General features: G+C 36.6%; 1 protein-coding gene across 2 annotated transcripts in view; it reads left to right on the top strand.

Moving 5' to 3' along the window:
* Positions 1-23,441, top strand: part of LOC135597140 (THO complex subunit 2-like) — a 36,448-nt gene extending 13,007 nt beyond the window's left edge. For both annotated transcript variants that reach the window (XM_065089696.1, XM_065089697.1), the window contains 22 exons: positions 203-393; positions 2,424-2,504; positions 3,449-3,662; positions 4,189-4,425; positions 4,501-4,581; positions 4,662-4,781; positions 4,884-4,943; positions 7,708-7,835; positions 11,374-11,470; positions 11,569-11,697; positions 14,718-14,821; positions 15,046-15,226; positions 15,444-15,625; positions 15,849-16,455; positions 16,590-16,694; positions 18,428-18,583; positions 18,663-18,743; positions 18,853-18,934; positions 19,008-19,279; positions 20,065-21,099; positions 22,273-22,568; positions 23,026-23,441. In XM_065089696.1, the coding sequence (XP_064945768.1) occupies positions 203-393; positions 2,424-2,504; positions 3,449-3,662; positions 4,189-4,425; positions 4,501-4,581; positions 4,662-4,781; positions 4,884-4,943; positions 7,708-7,835; positions 11,374-11,470; positions 11,569-11,697; positions 14,718-14,821; positions 15,046-15,226; positions 15,444-15,625; positions 15,849-16,455; positions 16,590-16,694; positions 18,428-18,583; positions 18,663-18,743; positions 18,853-18,934; positions 19,008-19,279; positions 20,065-21,099; positions 22,273-22,568; positions 23,026-23,095 (4,509 nt within the window). In that variant the 3' untranslated portion in view covers positions 23,096-23,441. The remainder of the gene's footprint in view (positions 1-202; positions 394-2,423; positions 2,505-3,448; positions 3,663-4,188; positions 4,426-4,500; positions 4,582-4,661; positions 4,782-4,883; positions 4,944-7,707; positions 7,836-11,373; positions 11,471-11,568; positions 11,698-14,717; positions 14,822-15,045; positions 15,227-15,443; positions 15,626-15,848; positions 16,456-16,589; positions 16,695-18,427; positions 18,584-18,662; positions 18,744-18,852; positions 18,935-19,007; positions 19,280-20,064; positions 21,100-22,272; positions 22,569-23,025) is intronic.
* Positions 23,442-23,520: the final 79 nt, after the last annotated feature.

Genomic DNA, 23,520 nt, shown 5'->3' with positions numbered 1-23,520 from the left:
TGTTCTTTTACCCTTAATTCTTTTTTAAAAATTTATTGTGCTCACTGATTGCTGCCTGGACATGTGTATATCCAAAATGTGCACATATATTAGTCTTGTGTTTCTGTCAATATCTTGGTATGCTCCCTTTAGATACCTGAACTATTTAGTTCTGCATTTTTTGTAGTTATATGTAATTAATATGATTACTTTTAACATACAGGTTAACAAAATTGGCAAAATTAATCTTGCTGCAACTGGGAAAGACCTAATGGATGATGAAAAACAGGATGTGGCTATTGATCTATTTGCTGCATTGGACCTGGAAAGTGAAGCTATTAAAGAACGGGCTCCAGAAATTGAAAATAACCAGAAACTTGGTTTGTTAATTGGCTTCCTTTCTGTTGATGATTGGTAAGTATGCACTGCTGAAGTGTGCTTTAATGAGGAATCAATCTGTGTTGCATGATAATCTTCATCTTTTTTGTATTTTGTTTTGTTTTGTATTTTTCTTGCAAATTGGTGTTTCATGGATGGTTATAAATACTGTATGTGTATCAAGTGTACCACTTGTACATGCTGGACGTCCCACATATTAAATATTTTTAGTTGTTTTTGTTGGTGTCTTGAGGGATATTCTATTGACTGGTTATTACGTGCTTGTTTGATGAATTTTCGGTCAAGTGCTAGTATCAGTATTAATACTTTGATTGCACATGCTTATAATTGTTAATAGTGTTGTTGGAGTTGTCTGTTCTAAATTTTAGTCCTTTTGTAACACTTAATACAACGCTCTTGAAGTTTCCTCTTAAACATCAGCAAATTATTGCTTTACAATCAAGCTGAAAATGCAGTATGATTTACTGTTGTTAGGATCTAGTGACAAAGAACTCATTTCTGTGTACATTCTTTTGTTGATGTATAAGCAGAGTTTGCTTATTGTTTCTTCAAGAAATAAGTCCTCAGGTCTTTTGTGCCCTTTAGAAACAAAACTTGTTTCAGGTTTTAAATGGTTTTTTTTGTTAATATGAATTTCCGGTCAAGGTTTTAAATATTGGACCCGTCGGTCCTGTAGAATACTGAGATATCAAGGCTGTGGTCTGTGTCTAAGCATACAACTTCAGTGTAGTTACAAGCCCATACTAGATTTTTTATTTATATCGATACACTTGTCTATTAACTCTACTTCTGTTTTGTAAGCTCATTGTTTCTTGTAATAGGTTCATATACTTGTTTATATATTTGTTCTAAGATGATATTTGATTTGAAGTTTATTATTATTTTGCTGTAGTTGCCGATACTAAATATTTAATGACTGTAATCTACTTGTCTGTTATGTTTCTGGAAAATATATTAAGGTTTTCTTTTGGATTATCACCTCAAGGAATCCTGCTCACACATCTAATATGGACACAAAACATTGAAAAGATATAAAAGGATGAGTCTAGGCTTTGTCTGTTACGATTGTACATGACCTATATTCTTTATATGCCATAAGATGACTTTGATTTTCTTCAGATAATTAGGGCGACTAATTTCACTTGTTGAACTTGTCATAAGATGTAGAACGAGTATCTGTAAATTGTGCATTGCAAAGAAGTTACATCATCACAAAATATTGTAAGCATTCAAATATAAACATAAGTGTACATTATTCGATTTGGCTGCTTGAAATTTGATTATAGCCTGATTCTCCATTCGAAGAAATTAGATCACACATCCTAGGACCAATGGTTTATTTTTAAGAGAACTTAAAAATTTGAAAATAGTTCTCAAAACTATCATGATAATAGTTTTGTATTATCCATATATTTTATAACTTTCTTGAGTATATTGGATTAAGCTAATAACCTCTCCATCTTGACCACCATCAGGAATAAACTAAAGGCATATGATGTCTGTCTAAAATTAGAAATCATGAAAGGTTTGATGCAATAGTATTGTAACTTTTAATGACATAGGAATTTGTCAGCATGGATTTGATTCTGCTGGAATGGATGGTATGCCCTGCCAACGAAAATAATATGCAGGCATGTAGACCTGATATTATGTGGTCGTGACTCTTGGTACGTGCCTCTGTCTAGTTACTGTCTCCCACCAGCCTGGTTTCTCCTGGTGGAACAGAGTGCCATGGTTGGCCATGATGCATATGCTCTTAGTGCACACTGTACCATAGCATTTTATGAATTTGCAATAATTTGTTTATGTTTTTATTTATGTATGTCTTGAGGAGCTTGTATGGATGGTCATGACGATCCAGATTAGTTCCCTTTGCTTCAGATTAGTTTCTCGAGTTCTGTGCCACTACATAATGTCTGTAGTGTATAACTTCTTTTAGTTTTGTTTAAATTGATTGGACTGACTGACACACTTGTGTTTTTCCGTTGTTCAATTAGCACTTTTAGTTTATGATATGTCTAAAGGAAATCTAACTGTGGCTTCAGGTACCATGCACAAATTCTCCTTGATCAGCTTTCCCATCTAAATCCTGTTGAGCATGTTGAGATTTGTGATGGCTTATTTAGGTATGCATAATTTGTGTTGTACTTGTTCAAATGTGTTTCATTGGTCTTTTTCTTTTTTGTCTTGAGGTGTAGGATTGATGGTTTTGTATGATCATTAAGCAAATTATTCTTTGGCAATGATTTTTTTGGCAATGATAAGTGTTTGCTTTTCCAAGGTCTTCCTATGATGTATTATAGTTTAAATTATTCTACTTTGCTCCGGGCAATGACATCCTTGACTGGGCACTGTTCCATGCCCGTGGATTGGGCAGATTATTTGAAGGTCTTTAATTCTCCGAAAGACGACCCTATAAGAATCAATAATTTCTGGCCATGTTTTTTCTTGAGAAGGAACAGTCTGTAAAATGTGATGACCAGCTGATAGACTAGTTTATATAACATCTTTGTAGTTTTCAGTCCAATCCATAGTATGAACTTTTGTCATCCTGTGGCACTAATAACTAATAAGCAAGTTGAGTGAATGAGAGTAGAATGCCTAGTGTATTTCATTAAGGATTGCTGTTCTAAGCCCTAATAAGAATAGATTATTTCCATGACAATTTTCAGACTCGGAATGAGTGATCTTCCATGCAGAAATTGCTATACTTTGAAACAAGAGCTTTGACTCTAAATTACAAATAAAGCAATTCAGATGAAAGAACGCTTCATGTTTGATGCAACTAGATATATAATATTACACCTCTTTTGCTACATCTCCTAGTTTATAGTCTTCTGTTGTAGTAGTTATGATGATAAGTCTACCTAGAGTCTTCTCTATTAGTTACTATGGCAAGTCTGCCTAGAGTCTTCTCTTTTTTCTGATAAACTGACATGCATGATTATGTATCATCATCTTTAGTTAAGGGTGCACTTATTTATTAGTCTATGCAAGTATATTAAGCATTTTGCAAGAGAACAATGCATTATTTTTTCTGCTCTTTAACATCATTTTTAGTTGTTTATAGGCTCATTGAGAAGACAATGTCAACAGCTTTTGATTTGATTTTCCGAACAAGTTTTAGAAGTATTGGTGGCCTTACATACCCTGGGCCTGATGCAATGGATGCAACAGTAGTGTCTTCCAAGCAGACTGTATATGTTGATCTTCCTCGGGAATTTTTCCAAATGATTACTGCTGTTGGACCTTACCTTTATCGTGATACAGTGCTGCTTCAGAAGGTATCATTGCTTAATTCCATTTGCTATGTTTTATATATCTATGAATTTTTTTGCAAAAGATCTGTTTTTTTATAAATTTGATATATGGTAGCTCATGATTTTGTGTTGCCTACATATCATTTTGTAATTCCTAGCATTCGACTTTGTCCATATCACTTGCTCATTGCTGTATGAACTACAGGGATCTTTGTTTTCCTCATGATTTGATCTTCTCTAGATTTCTTTTTCTAATTTCTCAAAAGCTTGCCTGTGACCATACCACATGCTGACAAACTGCATCTTGGATTCATTGATGTTTGGCCTGCATTGTTTAATGTTTAAAACGTGTAGCCAATAGCATAAACCTAGGTAACTGCTTCAGATGTGGGAAAAATATAAGATGCTTGGTCAATGCCAGTGTTGAAGCAGTTAGATTTTTTCAGCTTGCACTCAGCATTGGTTCAAGAGTTCTGTTATTCTGGTTGGCTTGGTGGCATATTATATATACTGTATTGGGCTGAGTAATCTTTATTTTTGTAATTGCCAGGTGTGCATAGTGTTGAGGGCATATTATCTTTCTGCACAAGAGTTTGCTGTTTCATGTGTCAATTCTCCTGATCCAAATGATGTGAAGAGCCGGGATCCTCGTCTTCGAGCTAAAGAAGCTAGACTCAGGGTGGAGGAAGCTTTAGGTTCATGTTTGCTTCCATCATTACAATTGGTACCAGCAAATCCTGCTGTTGGACAGGAGATTTGGGATGTTCTATCTATGCTTCCTTATGAGGTTCGCTTAATTTCATTATTCCTTTTCTGCATTCTTTGGTATTCTATTGCATGCTCAGTCAGTCTTGTACTGTAGGTCCGTTACCGTCTATACGGTGAGTGGGAGAAGGAGGATGAACAGAATCCAATGCTTCAGGCTGCAAGGCAGATTGCGAAGGTCTATTATTGTTTCTCTGTTTGTATCAGCTATGTATATTACGTATACCTGAAACTTAGATCTTATATTCTGTTACTTAGTTGGACACCAGAAGAATTCTGAAAAGGCTTGCAAAGGAAAACTTGAAACAGCTAAGTCGCATGGTAGCCAAACTTGCACATTCTAATCCGATGACTGTGCTTCGCACAATAGTTCAACAGGTTCTCTTTTCTCAAGATTGACTTTCCTAGTAATTATCTGAAAATATCATGCCTTCATCCCTAAATGGAGATAAGGAAATATGGAAAGAACCTGACTTGCAGATTGAAGCTTATAAGGACATGATAACACCTGTTGTGGATGCATTCAAGTACCTGACACAGGTACCATTTGCGTTTGATGTTTTCACTCGATAGTTTTATCTACTTATGTACATGCTGCTTTTTAGGTAGTTGTTGCATGTCCAGATTAATAAGATTTACATCGTGCCTGTCTCGTCACATCTGATAATCTTGTCATGCACATGCCTGATTGCTTGCTGTTCTTTATCAATCATGATTACATATTGTTCATACTGAACTAGCATTAACTTAATATAGAAAACTAGGCTTGAGCATGCATGACCTTTGTATTGTGTGGATATAGTAGTTGCTGCTTTGGACAATGTTTTCGTGTCATGTTGTACAACTTTTGGTGGCTGGGAGAAATTCATTGTGAATTCTTGACATGATTTATGTGCTTTCTGGGTCTTCTACGTCATGATCTTATCTAAGACTTTGATTACCAATTTTTATCTGTTACTGGCTGGCTGTGGAACATGTAGAGTATGTTGGTACATATACGAGTACCAACCTTTTAGGTATAAAAATAATTAATAAAGAACAGGAATTGAGGAGACAATGAGAGGATGACATGGCTTCTTTTCTTCTCTTTATTCTCATTTTCTTCTTCCTAGCAAATCACAATAAGTAGATCAAATTACTTTGTCTGAGGCTTGACTAAAAGGTTTGAGCTCTAATCCAGGCATCTGATCTGCTTTTGACATTTACCTTAAAAATATCCTGGATTGGATCTAGTAATGTGGTTCAGGGAAACCTGAAAATGACCCATTCAAATTTTTCAGTGAGTTCATTAGTTGGCAAGGGTAAGTCCATGTTATTCCTTTTGCTCTGACTGGTAAGTATTTTAGTACTGTTTGGTATTCAATTCCATGATCTGAACACTTTCGTAGGTGGTTGCATCTTGTCACTCAAACTCGGTTCCACTAATTTGATGCAAATATGGATCCCGTGTCTCTGGCTTGGGTTTCATTCCAACTTTATGGATATATGACTGTAAAGAATCCTATTTTAAGATACAGTACAGGGATACAAAATTACTAAAAAATATTCGAATAATATATATTAGAAAAATTCTGAATATATGATTAAAACAATTTTCATGCTTTAGAGATGTACTTGCTTCTTCTAAAATGACACTGGAGCTGATTATTTTATTTTATGGCTAGCATGCATCATTCAAAAAGTTTGTTTGATTAAGTTTTTTGCAATCTGTTCTTTTTTCTAATTTCTTTAATTTTCTATTCTATCCTCCTTCCATCTTCTTTTCTCTCCTTTTTTCACTGTGCTTTTCTTTTTTTCTATTCCTTCTTTATTTTCTTATTCTTCTCTTATTTTTGTCTTTAATTTTCTCCACTCTTCAGTGGATGGTAATAATATTGAGACACATGAAATGTGAGATTGTATTTAAAACCCTCATTGGTCTCTTTTGTCATGTGACTTAGTGCTTAAGCTTTTCTCTTACCTGTACAGCCACCCACCCATTTGCTCTTTGTTTAGCACATGGATGGCAGTGGATGTTGGTGCAGCCTCTCAGGCCTTGTTTCACATTCTTCAACCATAAGAGTGGCAAGTGGCAATAGCACATTGAGCGGTTATTAGGTGTATTTTTTTTTCTTGGTTTCCCTTTTCATTTTCCTTCTGCAGCAAAGAAATGTGCTGCAAGACTCTGCTTCTTCGCTTTCCTTTCATTTCCTTCTCTCATTCTTCACCTCTGATTAATTCAGTCAGAGTCATTCAGGTCAGAACATTTCTGTTCAAGCTTCAACATTTCCCCATTTGAGTTGAAGTCACATCTTATATCATCACCATGCAATTCATACCTGACCTGTGGATGCTGCCAATATAGTAGTTGAATGCAAGCATCATTGATTGCCACAATTGACCTGAAAGTTCCTTTCTGAAAGTTCTATGATCTCTATGACCTTGCTGTCATGTCATTCAGATTTTGCAGCATACATATAGCCCCAAATTATTATTTTTAATTGCAACTACAGAAAATTTGAAGGTGGCAGGGAATAGATCTTGTTGGAACTTATTGCTCAGTTGTATAATGTTTAAAACTGACAGGATTGTATTTTATGTTGTGTTTCTCGTTGTAGTGTTCTAGTGCATATGGTATTAGACTTGACCAAGAGTAAGCACCAGTTCTATTTCCGAGACTTAATGGGATGTCTATCAGGCAGTTCAAGGAGCTGTTTTTTTTAAACATATCTGTTATTTGCTCTCTTGTCTATTTCACTTATTTTTGATGCTTTGAGTCATGACAGACATTTAATTTTAGTATTATTTTGATCCTTTTTTTCCTTTCCATGCATTATCAGGTGATTAACAGAGTGCATGATTTAAGGTTCTTGGTTTGTGCTTTATCTTGATGAGGAGAATTTGCTGTGGAAAAGTACTACTTCACTTATTTTTGATGCTTTGAGTCATGACAGACATTTAATTTTAGTATTATTTTGATCCTTTTTTTCCTTTCCATGCATTATCAGGTGATTAACAGGAGTGCATGATTTAAGGTTCTTGGTTTGTGCTTTATCTTGATGAGGAGAATTTGCTGTGGCAAAGTACATATTCAGTGTTATGTGCATTAAGTTGATTCTTCTCCTAGTGACTTGGATAGCATGCACCATGTCTTTGTGGTTGATTTGTTCGCTGTGCTAATCTATTCGTGGTTGTTTTATCCTGTCTTTATGTGATGCCTTTATATGGTTATATAACTCATTTTAGAATTCACTGTCATAATGTTTGTTGTCCATAATTTCATGTATGTTACAGAAACTGAGTGTTCCTTGTATTTACATGACAGCTGGAGTATGACATGTTGGAATATGTTGTGATTGAACGTTTAGTGCAAGGAGGCCGTTCGAAGCTCAAAGATGATGGCCTTAATCTGTCAGATTGGCTTCAATCTCTTGCATCCTTTTGGGGTCATCTGTATGTGTCTATTTCAAATAAATGCTCTTATTGTTTTTCTTGTCCATTTATTCTAATATGGATATGCTTCTTACTTCAAAAGTAGCTTGTTCATTTGATATATTGAAGTTGTAATGACACATATCCACATGTTTTTTTTTTGGGGATAAGTTTTTATGGGTTTTTGTTCTCTTGCTTGTCGAATATGTCCTCTTTTGTTTGATAGCACTCAACCTACCTAACTGTTATCCTGTAGGAACTTTTGCTAATGTGGTTACTGACAAACCCGTCAAGACATACATTTTCCTCCTGGTCACCTTCAAAGGATGATTAGAAAAAGCATAGTTCATAGTATCGTCTGATTTGAATGTGATTCACTTGGTCTGAAGTAGTATTGTTCAAGGCCAATTAATTTTGGCCGATTTTTGATCGGAAATAGATTGAAATCAATTAGGATCAATCAAAGTCAGCTGGAGTTGGCCAATTTTGGCCATTGTCAATAAACTCAAAATTATAAAAAAGGAAGTGTAGAGTAGTAGGAGGGGAAGGAAACAAGGAAGGACACATGGATAAAGGGAGAAAACAAACATGTGATTATGATTATGCCTCGTAAGTGAGGCTACTATCTTTATCTTTTCTACTTGTTGGAATCATGACAATCATCATTTATTACCATTGTTGTTATATTGGTTGTCCATTACCACATATGATAGAAGAAAAGATGGAGAGAGGAAAAGATATAACAGACACTAGTCCCTTACCTCTTAAGAAAATCAAGATCATAATTTCATAAATCGGTTGGACCAGCACATACTGATTGGTATTTATCTGTCTGATCAATGAATCAAACAATAGATTGGGTCTGATCCGGAACAGAGGTTGCTGGGCAATAACCTTAGTGAACCAGGGTTAGCATCCAGATATGGACTGTTAGAGCTGGTCTATAGAGTGGTAATTCTAACCTTTGTTATCAGATCCAACAGAAACATGTTAGGATCTTTGTCTTTCTAAATTTAGGTTTTTGCCATCTTTCCACTCTTCTTTCATCTCTCTTCACTTTCCCAATCCAACCTATTTTCCCTCTTTCTCTACTGAATTCTCTCAATGCATTCTCCAAACTCAGGATTTCTCGAATGCCAATTCTCAAAACCAGTTTGAAAGGATCTACAAGTTTATCTTTCAAATTAACCCTTTGCAGTTGGTATTTCTTGAAGCCTTATAGATTTACAAGCAATCAACTATGTTATAATTTGTCAAATCTTTTGTGGCACTTTCGTGCATTAATCTACATTGGGAAATTCACTAGCCAAAATATTGGTTGGGATGGATTGTTCCTCCTTCGATGGTCACCATGGAGGCATAAATACAATATTTATCTTTCAAATCAACCCCTTGCAGTTGGTATGCATGAAGTTAGGGTTTAATTTCCTCTCTCCGAAGGTATTATTTCATGAATTTAGGGTTTGGTTGTAGGGGTTTCCTTAACCGATGTGGGGCTAGATCTGGAAAGATAATGACTTGATCCTCGCAAAATTAGCCTAGATCATCATGGGTAAATGATAGATCCTCAAAAATCTATTCTTAATCTCCATGGGTCTGCTTGAGATCCTTGCAGATCAGAGAAAACCCTGGTAGATCTAGACTTGGGGACACATGAGATCAAATCTTGTAGATCAAAAGTACATGAGATACCATACCTAGGCTTCATCTGGAAGGATTAATGTCAGATTGCCAGCATCTAAGTTAAATCCTTATTATTTCAGCTTTGTTTGAAATCTAAATATAAGTTTTATAATTTATCTGTCTCAGTAAGATTGTCAATATTTTTGTTACAAACTGAAACAATAGAGTACACATCTAGCGTGGTGGTATGCTTGTTGTTTGGAGCACCATCATCATTGTTAAGGCATCCATGAGGAATAATCCATCTCAAGCAATAGGTATGTGAATTTCCAAACATAGTTTAATGCATGAAGGTGCCGTGAAAGATCAGACAAAGTTTTATATGAGCATAGTTGATTGCCCTAATATCTACATGGTTTGAAGAAAAAAACAGAACAGGAAGAAATGGATAGATGAACATCTTATTCTGTGATGTATGATCAGTTTGAAGGTTGGGGAAACAATGACACTGTAACTAGGATTCATACATCCTTGGAGTGTTAGGATATGCTTGAGGAAGCAATAAGACATCAATTTAGGGACTCACAATATGAGACTGGTAGCGGCAATGATAGTGACCCTACTCAGTACGGTCAATCTTCCACAGTGAGGCAGACTACTGGTGGTAGCAGTGCATATGGGTCAGAGTATCGGCAAGAAGCAAGCTGATGGTCTCTGAGTTGGTAGGACAACCAGTATGATGCAGCTTTGAGGTGTCATACAGGGGTCTTTTAGTTCATCTAGGATGTGGTCAGCTCCTGATGTCATGTATTTTTATCATGCAGTCTTACTTGCTCAGACTAGAAAACAGACAAGTATTGGTGATGCATATATTAAGTAGAAGAGGGATATATACTTAATTGCATAAGAGTAATTTTTTACATATCCACGCTTGAGGACCTTGCTATTATTGATCCATGATGTCCAGCATTATGGTCTTGGTACACAACCTCCTATTCTATGTGAGATCATGGATATCTTGAGGAGATGGGAAGACAGAGAGTTAATTGTCTTTTGAAAAGCAGTAGGACATCTATGTTGTGACACTTACATGCATCAGTTGGTTTGGGCCTAATAAGATGAGTATCATTAATATCCTGGATCCTGGTATACTTAACAGACGGATAGTTCTTCATGCCTGTTGTGCTTTAGATCATATTCATGATGCACTGGTACAGAGTTTGATGGACCTTATGATGATTGATGTCTGTGCTATCTTAGTGGTGGTGATGAAAGTGACAAAAAGCAGAAAGCATTACCCAGCTAGGTCCATAATCATCAATGGATGCCTTGTATTGATATAAAAATACACACATGGAGGATATCACTCTATTTGTCACTCAATCTCTAAGGTCCGTTCAATAAAGAAACGTTGAATCAAAGATGATGTTTACATTGACTGAACGAGCTAGCATTTATATTGACTGAAGGGCTAGCTCCCAATATGCAAACTCATCAGATGGGAGGCTGTTGAAAAATACATTCTGTTCTCTGATATCGGGATGTTGAATGTCTGACTGATGCGGTTCCAGTTTCGAAACTTTAAACCTTGGTCAAGATATCATTACTTGTTCTTCAACCTTGCAGTGATTATTTTCTTTTACATGGATAATTATTCCTGATGAAATAATGGTGTAGTCTTTGTTTTTTAATTTTCTATTTTTATTTTGTTTCTTTTGTTACATGGGCATTTTTCTTTGCTGGCAGAAAATTTCCTTGCTCTGACCCTTTTACAATCCTATGTGACTTGCACTTGTAGCAACAAATGATCTGCTGCATTTTGATGACTATATCTGTGTTATTGTTTTTTCTGTTGTTATCTTTATTTCCTTAGATGCTTGGAATTAATTTACATTTGCATTTTTCATGGGCACTGAATATTTGTTTATTTTGTCAGTTGTAAAAAGTATCCTTCCATGGAGTTAAGGGGTCTTTTTCAGTATCTTGTTAATCAGTTGAAGAAAGGGATGGGTACAGAGCTTGTTCTTTTACAGGTACCTTTGCAGTCTCAAGGAGTCTAATATTTTAATTTAGAGAATAAATATCCTGCAGAAAAATTTCAAATTAACTAGTGGCTATCATGTGACTGCAGGAGCTTATTCAGCAAATGGCAAACATGCAGTACACTGAAAACATGACTGAAGAACAACTTGATGCTATGTCAGGAAGCGAGACTTTGCGTTATCAGGCCACTCTGTTTGGGATGACAAGAAATAATAAGGTGCATGCAGAGATATTCCTGCTCTTTGCTCATGATTACTTGCCTTATTAGTGACCTTCCAATTTGGTCAGAATCACTTCTAAATGATATAATCATATGAACATATTTTTTTGCAACTTTTTTACATCTCACAGATTAATTATTACGTTGATCAATGTTGTATGCTTGTTCTATTGTCTTCAAGAGGATTGCTACATTCTTCTGCGTTCAGATGGGTTATGTGCATCTGTGTACCATGTATGTGTGTGTGCATGGGGGTGGGTGGATCAGGATAGTCAAAGGCGAGAGGTGCTAAAAGACGTCAAGGTGCTAAAATGCTCGAGGCCCTAGGTGCTCGCTCGAGCGAAGCAAAGTGCTTTCGAATATTAAAATTTTAAAAAATATATGATGATAAATAGATATAATTACTAAAAGAAATAACATAGTAGTCTAAATTGCATTATTCAAATTTATATTAACAAAATAATTAATGTAGGTGGACAGAGAAGGGTTTGTCGTCAATTGGGAGGAAAGCAAGGATGAAGGTTTCGAGGAGGGGAAGGAGGTACGGGAGAGGATTGTTGTCGGTTGGGGTGGCTGTCTGATTGTTGTCGGTTGGGTGGCTGTGGGTTATTATTAGGGTGAAAGGATGATACAGAGAAAGCTATCGACGTAAGGAGAAGGGAAGATGTCGGTGCAAGGAGATTGTTGGCACAAAGGAAGGGGGGAAACGACTGTGATGAGGCGAAGAAGAGGGGACACTAGTGCCTGAGGGAAAGGAAGAGAGAGATAGGGGAATACGTTAGCTAGGCGGAACAAGGGGTGACATTAGCGGTGGGGGAAGGGTAAGAGCGTTGCGAAGAAGGGGGGAAGAGGGAGGTGAAGATGCTTGGTTGCGGTGGAGTGGGTGACGACGAGGGAGGAGGAGAGAGATATATGTCGATAATGAGCTTGTCGGTGGAAGACGCTACTGCATCCATTCACCGATGGAGGAAGATGTTGTTGTCGCCATCGTTTACTTATATAGCGAAAGAGAGGGAGTCATTGTTCGTCGATCAGGTTTCCATGGGTCATCGTCAAGGGAGTATGTGTTTGAAGATTCGTTGTTCTAGTTCCAGATCCAGTGATATGGCTTGCTTCTGCCCAATTTAAATCAGGTGAGCGCTTGGACCGCCTGATGCTTGGCCTGAGCAACGAAGACGCCTTGCCCACTTATTGAGTGTCAAGCGCCTCACTTCGCCTTGCCTGGGCACCTGAGCACTCGTTAACGTCACTAGGGTGGATAAGTAAAGAATGAGCTTCCATTCACGTTATTATTTGTAATCAAGTTTGTCTCCTAGGAAGCTCGACAAGTTAATGTGGTGTTCATGTTGGATACTTGCTAGAAATGTGCATGTGCTAGACATGGGGCATTACGTGTGTGAAGAAGGGAAGAGAACTAGCTTGTCTTGTTGGGATCGCACTGTGCTCTCTGTCATGCCGCTGCCTGAATGTTGCCATGCTGTTGCTGCCATGGCTTTTGCCTGTTGGCCTCTACGTGTTTAAAATTTTCATTGAATAGGTTGTTAGCAGAGGGAGGGAGGGAGATATAACCTATATGACACCTAAGACTTGATCTCATATGTAGTCGGTTCTGTAAGAAATATGCTTAGCAGGTTATTCTAACCTCACCTAGATGAGAAAATCTTGGGGTCAGATATGTCAATACAAACATTATCCTTTCTATCTTAACTATAGTTTAGGATATTTTTAAAAAACTTGATGGTTGTATAAAAAGTGACTTTGGATTATTGAATAGTTTGTTTACATTTTTCATTGAATAGGCTGTTATCTTCACAATTATTTTAATTTTTATGTTTGGGAATGATCAATATGGCGTTATAAGTTACATGTTGTAATAAACTGATAATCTATGAAAATCATTATCTATTGACCCATATACTTTCAGAGTTTGCTGTATCACTGTTTCCATGTCATGTTGTCCCATCTGAACATACATGCATGTTTTGGTTTAGCTTTCGCCTTTTCTTCAATGCTACATCAATACTCTTTTTTGTATTGTTTTGTATTCTCGCTGTTAAAATCCAAAGATGCAGTAGAAAGAAGATCTTGATTATATATGTGATTTGTAAAGTCTGATTTTCCTGTTTATGGTGTTGTGAAATACTTCTGATGCATCCTGAGTGTTGGCAAGTTTTTCTATAGCTTTGTGTTAAGAATCAGTGTTTTCATCATTTTTTATTTTACTTTTGGCCTAAAAAAAAAGAAATACTCATATAATTATACTGGAGGGTTATTTAGATACTCCTTATTTGTCATTGGTCATTTTTGTGGTGCTTTGAAAAAGAGATTGTTTATTAAATTAATACTGGTATTTGTGATTCTCTGTAGTTATAAGGTTCTTAGTATGCACTTATGCAGAAACCATTAATTGTAATGATTAGCCTTGTCAACATTGGTCTTGATATAATTATGAGGACCAAATCTTTGTTATTTAAATTTGTAGCTGTGTTTGCACCAATGTTCTATTTCTGTTCTCTCTTTGAATTTCTAGTCCTGAGCTAGTGTCAGATATGATATTGCATAGAGTTAATTGATCATCCCTATAAACAATTAGCATTCTACAACAGTAGAGACTAATATTTGAAATTTTCATGTCTTATTGGCTGTACTTATAAAAATAGCCCTTTGCTATCCTAATATGCTAACTTATGAAAAATGTGCCAAATTGTCATGTAGCTTCATGGAGAATTGGAGATCATGTTTGTGGTTATTTTCTCATTTTCAATTGTATTCATTCAAAATGGATTGCTATTATATTGTGACCTAGTTTTAAGCTTAAATTATTTGTGCCAAATTGTAAGTGCTTGTAACTTGCTAAATGATTGTAAGTTTGATGTATGTATTTTTTGAAGGGTTGACTTCTTGTTGCTGAATGTGCAATTCTCTTTTCTGCTTTGGTGAATGTTCTTTACTCTTTTGACCTGAAATGAATTTGTTACAGTCTAATATCTTTGATTATAACTTCTTTTCACTCGTAGGTATTGAGTAAATCTACCAACAGACTGAGGGATGCCTTGCTACCAAAGGAAGAACCCAAGTTGGCTATTCCTCTTCTAATACTTATCGCTCAGCATCGATCCATGTAAGATGTTTGGTTTCTCTAATTGTTAAATACTTATTCTGGTGGATTTCCTTTCTTCCTTTGGAGTACAGTCTTACCCTCCAGAATTGTACAACGACTCTCCATTCTTCTGCTTGTACCTGCATTGTGTTTTTTGATTCTTGGTATTTTCGGTTGTGCTAATTCAATTTTTGGCTTAGTTTACTTTTGAGCTCAGAAGTGACTTAATTGCTTTATGCATTCAGGGTTGTCACAAATGCAGATGCACCATATATCAAAATGGTTAGTGAGCAGTTTGACAGGTGTCATGGAACACTTCTTCAGTATGTGGAATTTCTCTGCAATGCAGTGGCTCCATCCTCGACTTATGCACAATTGATTCCTCCACTAGATGAACTCGTGCATAAGTACCATCTTGATCCAGAGGTGATATATTAGCTCTCTGGTTCACTTATTTTTCTTTTGTTTTGTTGGGTGCACCTTATTTTGGATTGGATATAAGATTTTTCTGAGTGCTCTGTTTTGTCTTTATAGTATGACCCTTTTGCTTTGTGCGTTATTAAGCAAAACCTAGTTGCATGTTAAAAACATGTTTATTGTGTTATATAAATATTATATATTTTTAAAAAACTATGCAACTCAGGTTGCCTTTCTGGTGTACCGGCCTGTGATGAGGCTCTTCAAAAGAATGAGTGGTTCTGAGATTTGCTGGCCTCTTGACATTATTGAACACTCAAATATTCAAAGTGCAGAAAATGAAGTAGAACCCTCTGATTCATCTAATGATGTTGGGTTGGATCTTGGTTCACCAAGGAAGCCTATAATGTAAGTTCTGTTTGATTTAAGTTTTGTTGTTAATTTTCTAACTCTCACCCAACAGCTTCCACCTGGTCTCTCTGGGTTTTGGTAGTAACAGCTGCTGCAGTCTATCAAACGCTTAGCTTTGTAACATATATATTTTTTCCCATAAATATCTGATTATAGCCTGGTGTATGGATGGTATCAGTTTTTTATATATTATACTAATTTTTATTTTTATTCTTTATAGGTGGTCAGATCTTCTTGTTACAGTCCAGTCAATTCTGCCTATGAAAGCTTGGAATAGCCTCTCTCCTGATCTATATGCCACATTTTGGGGACTTACACTATATGATCTTCATGTTCCTAAAATAAGATATGAATCAGAGATTGCTAAGCAACATGTTGCCATTAAAGCCTTAGAGGAGATTTCTGACAACTCAAGTATGGCAATTACGAAACGTAAAAAGGATAAGGAAAAAATTCAAGAGGTACTAGATAGATTGACTAGTGAATTTCAAAAGCATGAACAGCATGTTGCATCTGTCCACCACCGTCTTGCTCGTGAAAAGGATAAGTGGCTAAGTTCCTGTCCTGACACTTTAAAGATCAACATGGAGTTTCTTCAGCGTTGCGTTTTCCCACGCTGTGTCTTCAGCATGCCAGATGCTGTGTATTGTGCTAATTTTGTTCATACCTTGCATTCTCTTGGCACACCATATTTTAACACTGTCAATCATATTGATGTTCTCATTTGTAAAACCCTACAACCTATGATCTGTTGCTGCACTGAATTTGAAGCTGGAAGACTTGGAAGGTTTCTATATGAGACATTAAAAATGGCTTATCACTGGAAGGTATATGAAGCTTATTTAATCTGTTGAACTGCCTACTTTTCTTGTTGTTTGGAAGATATCAAAAAAATCATTTTAGAGGCATTTCAGTCCAATTTTTTTAAAATTCATGTCAACAAATGTTTCTTCCTTTGCAGAGTGATGAGTCTATTTATGAATGCGAGTGTGGAAACATGCCTGGATTTGCTGTTTATTACAGATTTCCTAACAGCCAGCGTGTAACATATGGCCAATTTATCCGAGTATGCTCCTAATGTTGTGTCTCCTTTAAATTTCTTTTGGTGCATACACAATAATAACAACAAGAACAACAAGAAAACCAACAAAATCTTAAAATGCCAACTCTTTGGGGTCAGCTACATCGATCTTTTACTGCCAAATTCTTTGTTGTTAAGTATGGAACTCATTGTGGTTCTTCTTGAAGTTCTTTTAGCAATTTTAGCTTAATGTGTAAAATGAGATTTGTTGATCTCTAGTAGTGTCTTTGAACATAAGATACCAAGTGTCAACATGTTGAACTGATGATGCAGGCACATCAGCTGCTGGCCTAGATATGGGACCTCTCCACAATCGAATGATTTGATTAGACTTGTTTGTTATTTATTAGGTTTGTTAATTTGTTTCAGCCTTAGGCTCGATTGAAGTATCACATCATATTTCTCAGTCCATGGTTAATATTGTTTTGGATTTTTCACTAATATCTTTTTCTGTTCTTTTTCATTCTCTTTTTCTTCTTTTAGACAGCGAAATATTTTTGTGGACTGCATATTCCAGTTTGCCTATCTTTCTTGCCTAAATGCTTGTTGTTATTGGGTGTTTCAGTGTTTGGTTAATATTGTTGCTATGCAGTTTATGTGAAGTTATTCTGCATGATAAAGTCAGCTAGGTCTTCTTTCTTGGCTTATTTCTACCTTCTTTTTGCTCTTTCCTCCCTCCATCTTCTAGCCCCTTCTATTTCCTAGTTTCTTACCCCTCTCCATTCTCTGTTTTTGTTATGCTGCTGCTGGTGCTGATCATTGACACCAGTGTTTAGGTTTCAATCGTGCTTCATCAACTTTCAAGGAGATCAAGCTATAGATATCCATCATTTTGTTGTCCTACAAAGAATGGTTGACATCTGAGTAATTCCTTGAGGAAACCATTTGAATCCTTTGTCATATGTCAATATTAACATTTGGATTCTTGTCTACTATCTGTTGCACAAATCCTAATTTTTTTATACTTGTGCAAGGATATATTTGCTGAATGTCTTGACTGTGGTACCTGACCTTATGACTCGGTCTAAGTTTTCCATTTCTTTTGCTTTCTTGTTCACAAATTATTATTTTTTTCAAAGTTCTGCCAGTTTGTTTTGGAATTGTATATATTTGGAAAATTGGTGTTGGTTTCCCATCAGTTCCAGATGTATTGGTGGTGCCTGATACAGCTCAAGACTTGATTGAGTCCAAGAAATCTTATTAACGTGCAACCAAGCTATTAGAAAACTGCTCTAGTAATTCTCTGAACCGATGTACTTGGTGTTTGATTATATATATGAAATAGTTCATAGAGTGACAATTATTAAATAGGTTTTCTATATTGAATTTCAACACCAACCGCAGCAGAAGCAGGAAGCAGTAAGGTCCCAACTATTTGGGTTAAGGTTCATGAATCTTTTCCTTACATTGAGCTTTAATGAGGGTGATATTAAACTACGATCTAATAATTTTTTTATTGGTTGTGGTAGAGTTATCAGTAGGATTGAATATTCATATAAGATATGACAAAATTCTACATTGACTATCAGTTGCCTAATGGAAACCCCTTGCTATCTGCTTGGAACGAGCATTAGCAATAATTTTACACAAGCTCACACGTGTAGTTAGTTTCTTTTTTTTAATTAAAGATAGGGTTAAGCATGTTTGTTTTCATAATTTCTGCTTTGTGTCTTGCCAGATTTTGCTGATTTTTTTATTTTTTTTATTTTTTTGTGAAGGTACACTGGAAATGGAACACAAGAATAACCCGGTTACTTGTACAGTGCTTGGAATCTAGTGAATATATGGAAATAAGAAATGCCCTTATTGTGTTAACCAAAATATCTATTGTGTTTCCCGTTACTCGAAAGAGTGGTATCAATCTTGAGAAAAGGGTAAAAGGATAATACTTCTCTTATTTCATACATTTGTCAGAATTCTCGTTTAGCTTATTTTGTGGTGTACACTTTGCAGGTGGCCAAAATTAAAGGGGATGAGAGAGAGGACTTGAAAGTTTTAGCTACTGGAGTAGCTGCAGCGTTGGCTGCTCGTAAGGTTGATCAGAAATTGGGTCATCTTGGACCAAGATTCTATTTTGCCACATATTTTCTTTACCAATAAAATTTTGTCAAGAGTTTTGAGCATTTCATCTTTTTATATGCAGAGCGCATGGGTTTCTGAAGAAGAGTTTGGCATGGGTCATGTTGATCTGAAACCTGCCGCAGCAGCTGCAAAATCACTAGCTGGTAGATTTATCAATGCTTTAACTGGCCATAATATTACTCCAAATGAGGTGATAGACTATAATTCCTACTGCAGGAAATCAGGTGGTCGACCCTTCGAGCACCGCTAAGGACCAGTTGACACATGCAAAATCTACACCAGATCGAGCAGATGGTGGAACAGTTTTGAAATTGGATTCAACACAACAGAGAGTAAGGACTAGTTCATCTGCAAACGGACAGGAAGCAATTGTTTCTGCATCAGCTACAAGTAGTAAGACTTCTGGCATTGGAAAAAGCACGGATGAAATCATGAAACCGGAGGATACAAGTTCGAAGGCTTATGCAAAGGCTGCTATGGAATCTGAGGTATGTTTAGTTCAATACTTAAAAGGGAGCTCAAACTTCACAAATGTTGAAGTTCTAATATTGACTGCACTACTGATGATTGCCTCTCAGAAGATATTAATTGGTAGATGCTATTCCTATAAATAATTATTTGAATTATACTTGCATGTTGTCCCCAGCAAAGCTCGATAGAGAATCACATGGCTAACCTGGAATGCCCGGGTGATAGATTAAAAATACATCTTTTAATGACATTTTACCATGACTGAGGTGTAAACAGATGAAACATGGATCATCATTTTCTAGTTTAGTACATTTTTTGAATGTAATCTGACGGAATTACCAGTTTCTTATGTTCCACATTAGTGTCTATTGCAGACCCACTGAAGAGATGAAAGAAAAAAATTTTTATTTGGAATTTCTGATAAAATTAGGTTTCTTGCCAAACTCTAATTTCTTGTTCGGTTCTGAGAAACTAGCTGTGAAAAGCTACATCCTTGGGAAACGTAAGTCTGTAATTTACCGGATGGGTCTCAAACTATGAGACCCTTGCTGTCGTATTCAATGCTTGCTTATATCTTATATATTGAACCAAAGAGTTTGTTTCTGATGTACCGCATTTATGGATTTGCTTTTCTTATAAAGATGTCAGAAGTTAAACTGCTTTTTTTAGCACTCTCATGTTATAATGAGGTTAAAATGCGACTTTTGGCTTTTGGAAAAAGCCTTTATGTGCTTAGAATTTTCTGAACTTCAGCAATGCATGGAACAGGCCATAGTCTTATAATATCTGTTCTTCTTGGCAGATGAGATCTCAGCAAAAGCGAACAGTGCACAATTCTATTCTAAAGCCAGCAAAGCAGGAGGTCATCAAAGAAGACAACAAAACTGGAAAATTGATTAGCAGAACTACAGGTCAGCAGTCTTCTTTTTCTGCAGATAAAGATGCTTCATTTCATCCAACAGATAGCAGGCAAGGTGGAACTGCTGCTGCTTCTTCTGCAGCGACCAATGGCATCTCTGTGTCAGCTTCTGGAAAAACGACTAGTTCCTCAAGAATGATGCTTGAAATGCATGAAACTGTAGAAATTTCTGAGGCATCCATTAAACAGAAGAGAGCAGTACCAGGTGAAGAACAAGAAAGATTGAACAAACGCAAGAAAGGAGACATTGAAGCTAAAGATCTTGAGGGTATGGAAGTTCGGTTATCTGATAAAGAAAGAAGTTATGATACAAGGTCAGTGGATAAACCTCATTTGGAGCATGAGAAGTCTTCCACTGAAGAACAGAGTTTTAATAGGTCATTGGACAAATCCAAAGATAAAATCAATGAGCGATATGACAAGGACCACAGGGAAAAATTGGACCGCTCTGATAAAGATCTTCATGAGAAATCAAGGGATAGGTCACTGGAGAGACATGGAAGAGAGCGCTCGGTTGAAAAAGTGCAAGAGAGGGGCATGGATAGAAGTCTTGATAGGGCAGCAGAGAAAGCTAGAGATGACAGAAGTAAGGATGATCGGGGCAAATCCCGACATATGGATGTATCCATAGACAAGGGACATCTTGATGAGCGTTTCCATGGGCAGAGTTTGCCTCCACCACCACCATTACCTCCCAGTTTTGTTCCTCAATCTGTGGGTGGTGGCCGAAGAGATGAGGAGACTGATAGGAGAGTGGGTAACACCAGACACATACAGCGATTGTCTCCAAAACATGATGAAAAAGAGAGGAGGCGTTCAGAAGAAAATGTTTTGACATCCCAAGATGATCCAAAACGTAGAAGAGAGGATGACTTAAGGGAAAGAAAGCGTGATGAGCGAGATGGCTCATCTGTTAAGGTACATCTTAACTCTTTTCTTTTTGTAAACCTTCCCTCTTCTTTTTCTCCTAGTCAGTATGTAGTTTAGATTATGAATTAAAATTGTTACTTAAGGATATGTAGTTAATTCACATTGTTTGTTTTACTGTGTTGCTCTATATATATTATTTTAGTTAATTTGCAGATGGTTCACTTGAAGTAATTTATTTCAGTAGTTGGTTGTGTGCTGAATCTTTTATTTGGATTTGAGCCACCTAATGACACGGCCAAGTGACCTTGATATACCTTATACGTGGTTAGCTTGGTTTTTAGATAATAATGATTGCCAAGTACTCTTTGAACACATAAGATATTAATTAGGCAGCTGTAGTTGTGTTTATGCTTGATACCATTTTATATTCAGGATAAACTATGTACTGTATAAGTGTTTCAACAGAGACATTTGCAGAGCATATTCAATGTTTAAGGCATGCCACTGTAATCACAGGCTAGTTAGAAAACAAGAGCATTTTGTAAATGAAAACTCGAAGGCCAATATCCAAGACTTTCCCACTATGAAACTTGTCAATTGGAGGTAATACTCCAATTTAAGCAGATATGTCCCTTGTATCAAAGATAGTTTCATTGGGCTTGCCATATGCATAAATGGGGAATGGTATAGTGAGCTTCTTGACAGACATCTATCAGATGTGGGGCATGTCATAGCCATCCTTCACCAATGGAAAGAAAAAGCACTACTGCAGGTAAATTTTCTGCCTTGGAGCTTATTATATCATTTTCCTATTTGAATTCTAGTAGGAGTCAAGAACTTGGAGTTCAACGAGATGGCTGAAATAGTAACATGAATGAAGAAAGCTGTGTATCCCTGTTGTTGAGTGTTAATAATACCTGTTATCTACCCATACACCATAGCTGCACATCTGGATTCCATGATCTCTGCTATTGTTTTCACTTACAGTATGAACTGTTATCGTAATTGCATCCAAATTTATCAAGATATTATTGCTGCTAAGTATTCAAATCTTGCGATTTGCTTATGTTTGTGACTTGATGCTGATTTGTTAGCTTTTAATTGCTTAAATGGAGATGTGACTGTAGAAGTAAGACCCTACACTTCTTTACATTGTGCTGTTGTTGATTGGTCAACATCTTGAATGATAAAATTAACGTCATTTTGCATGATTGTCTCTAGGTAGATGACAGGGACAGAGATAAAGCTACCATGAAGGAAGATATGGACCTGACTGGAGGTTCCAAACGGCGAAAACTTAAGAGAGACCATGCATTGTCATCTGAAACTGGTGGGGAATACTCACAAGTTGTTCCACCACCTCCCCCAGTGGCAATAGCTATGCCTCAGCCATTCGATAGAGAAAGGGCAGACAAAAAAGCAGCCATAGTGCAACAACGGGCTGCACACATGGACGATGCACCAAGATTGCATGGGAAGGAAGCTGGAGGCAAAATTAATCGAAGGGAATCAGATCAGTATCCTTATGCTACTAAATTGCTATCGTGTACCTATTTGTCTCTTATTTTCATGATCCTCTTTACATCTAGAAGATTTGTGTTATCTCATTAGCCACTTCTATTAGATTTTCTTATATATTTAAAAAAAATCTATTTTGGAAATTATTGCAGGCAGTGATAGTATACGGTCCAAAAAGTTGGTTTTGTTTGTAGATAGCAAAATATGAGTACCAGATAACCCTCTGACAGTAAGACCGATTAAGACCAATCTCGTTCCTATGAGATCATGTAGCAGCAGTTTAATATAATCTGATCATATATCTTAATTAATTAGCTTGAAATCATCTCTAGATAACTGATGCTCAAGTTTATTTGAGTCAGATGATTTCTTCGATTTCTGCCTTTTATTTTGCATGCATGTGCACATACTTGTAGTTGGTCTACAATGTGTATACCTTGACCTCTACAATCTCAGAATACATGAAAGGGAGTGGGAAGAAGAGAAGCGCCAGAGACCTGAAGCAAAAAGGAAACACCGAAAGTAGGCTCTGAAGTCTACACGCAGACGAGCAAATATAATTTGGTCTCAGTCTGCTAGTTTAGTGCATTGTTTCCTTTTTTGTTTTTCTTTATTGGGGTTTGAGTGCCATCTCTTAGAGTTGTGCTGCTGATCATGGCATGAAGGATCTCCAGAAGTCGAGTAGCTCATCCAGTGTCTGTGTGGATGTCTTGGATCAGCACATGATTGCAACAGTGAGGCTTTCAGTGTCAGCCAAACTAATCTGTTTTACGCTTGGCGAGATTCCTAGGTACAGAAGATGACACCCTGCATTACAGCATTGTAACTGTTAACGTTTAATGATGGCATTATGCAGAACTGTGTTTTGTGGATTTCAGATTGTCACTGGAGGTCCGATGTTATTGACCTTTCACTCCATCCTTGCATTTATGTGAATCATGACTTTAGTAT

Source organism: Musa acuminata, chromosome BXJ1-11 (assembly GCF_036884655.1).
Source record: "Musa acuminata AAA Group cultivar baxijiao chromosome BXJ1-11, Cavendish_Baxijiao_AAA, whole genome shotgun sequence".
Lineage (NCBI taxonomy): Eukaryota > Viridiplantae > Streptophyta > Magnoliopsida > Zingiberales > Musaceae > Musa > Musa acuminata.
Note: the sequence above shows the minus strand (reverse complement) of the source record. Positions and strands in the feature narration are given on the sequence as shown.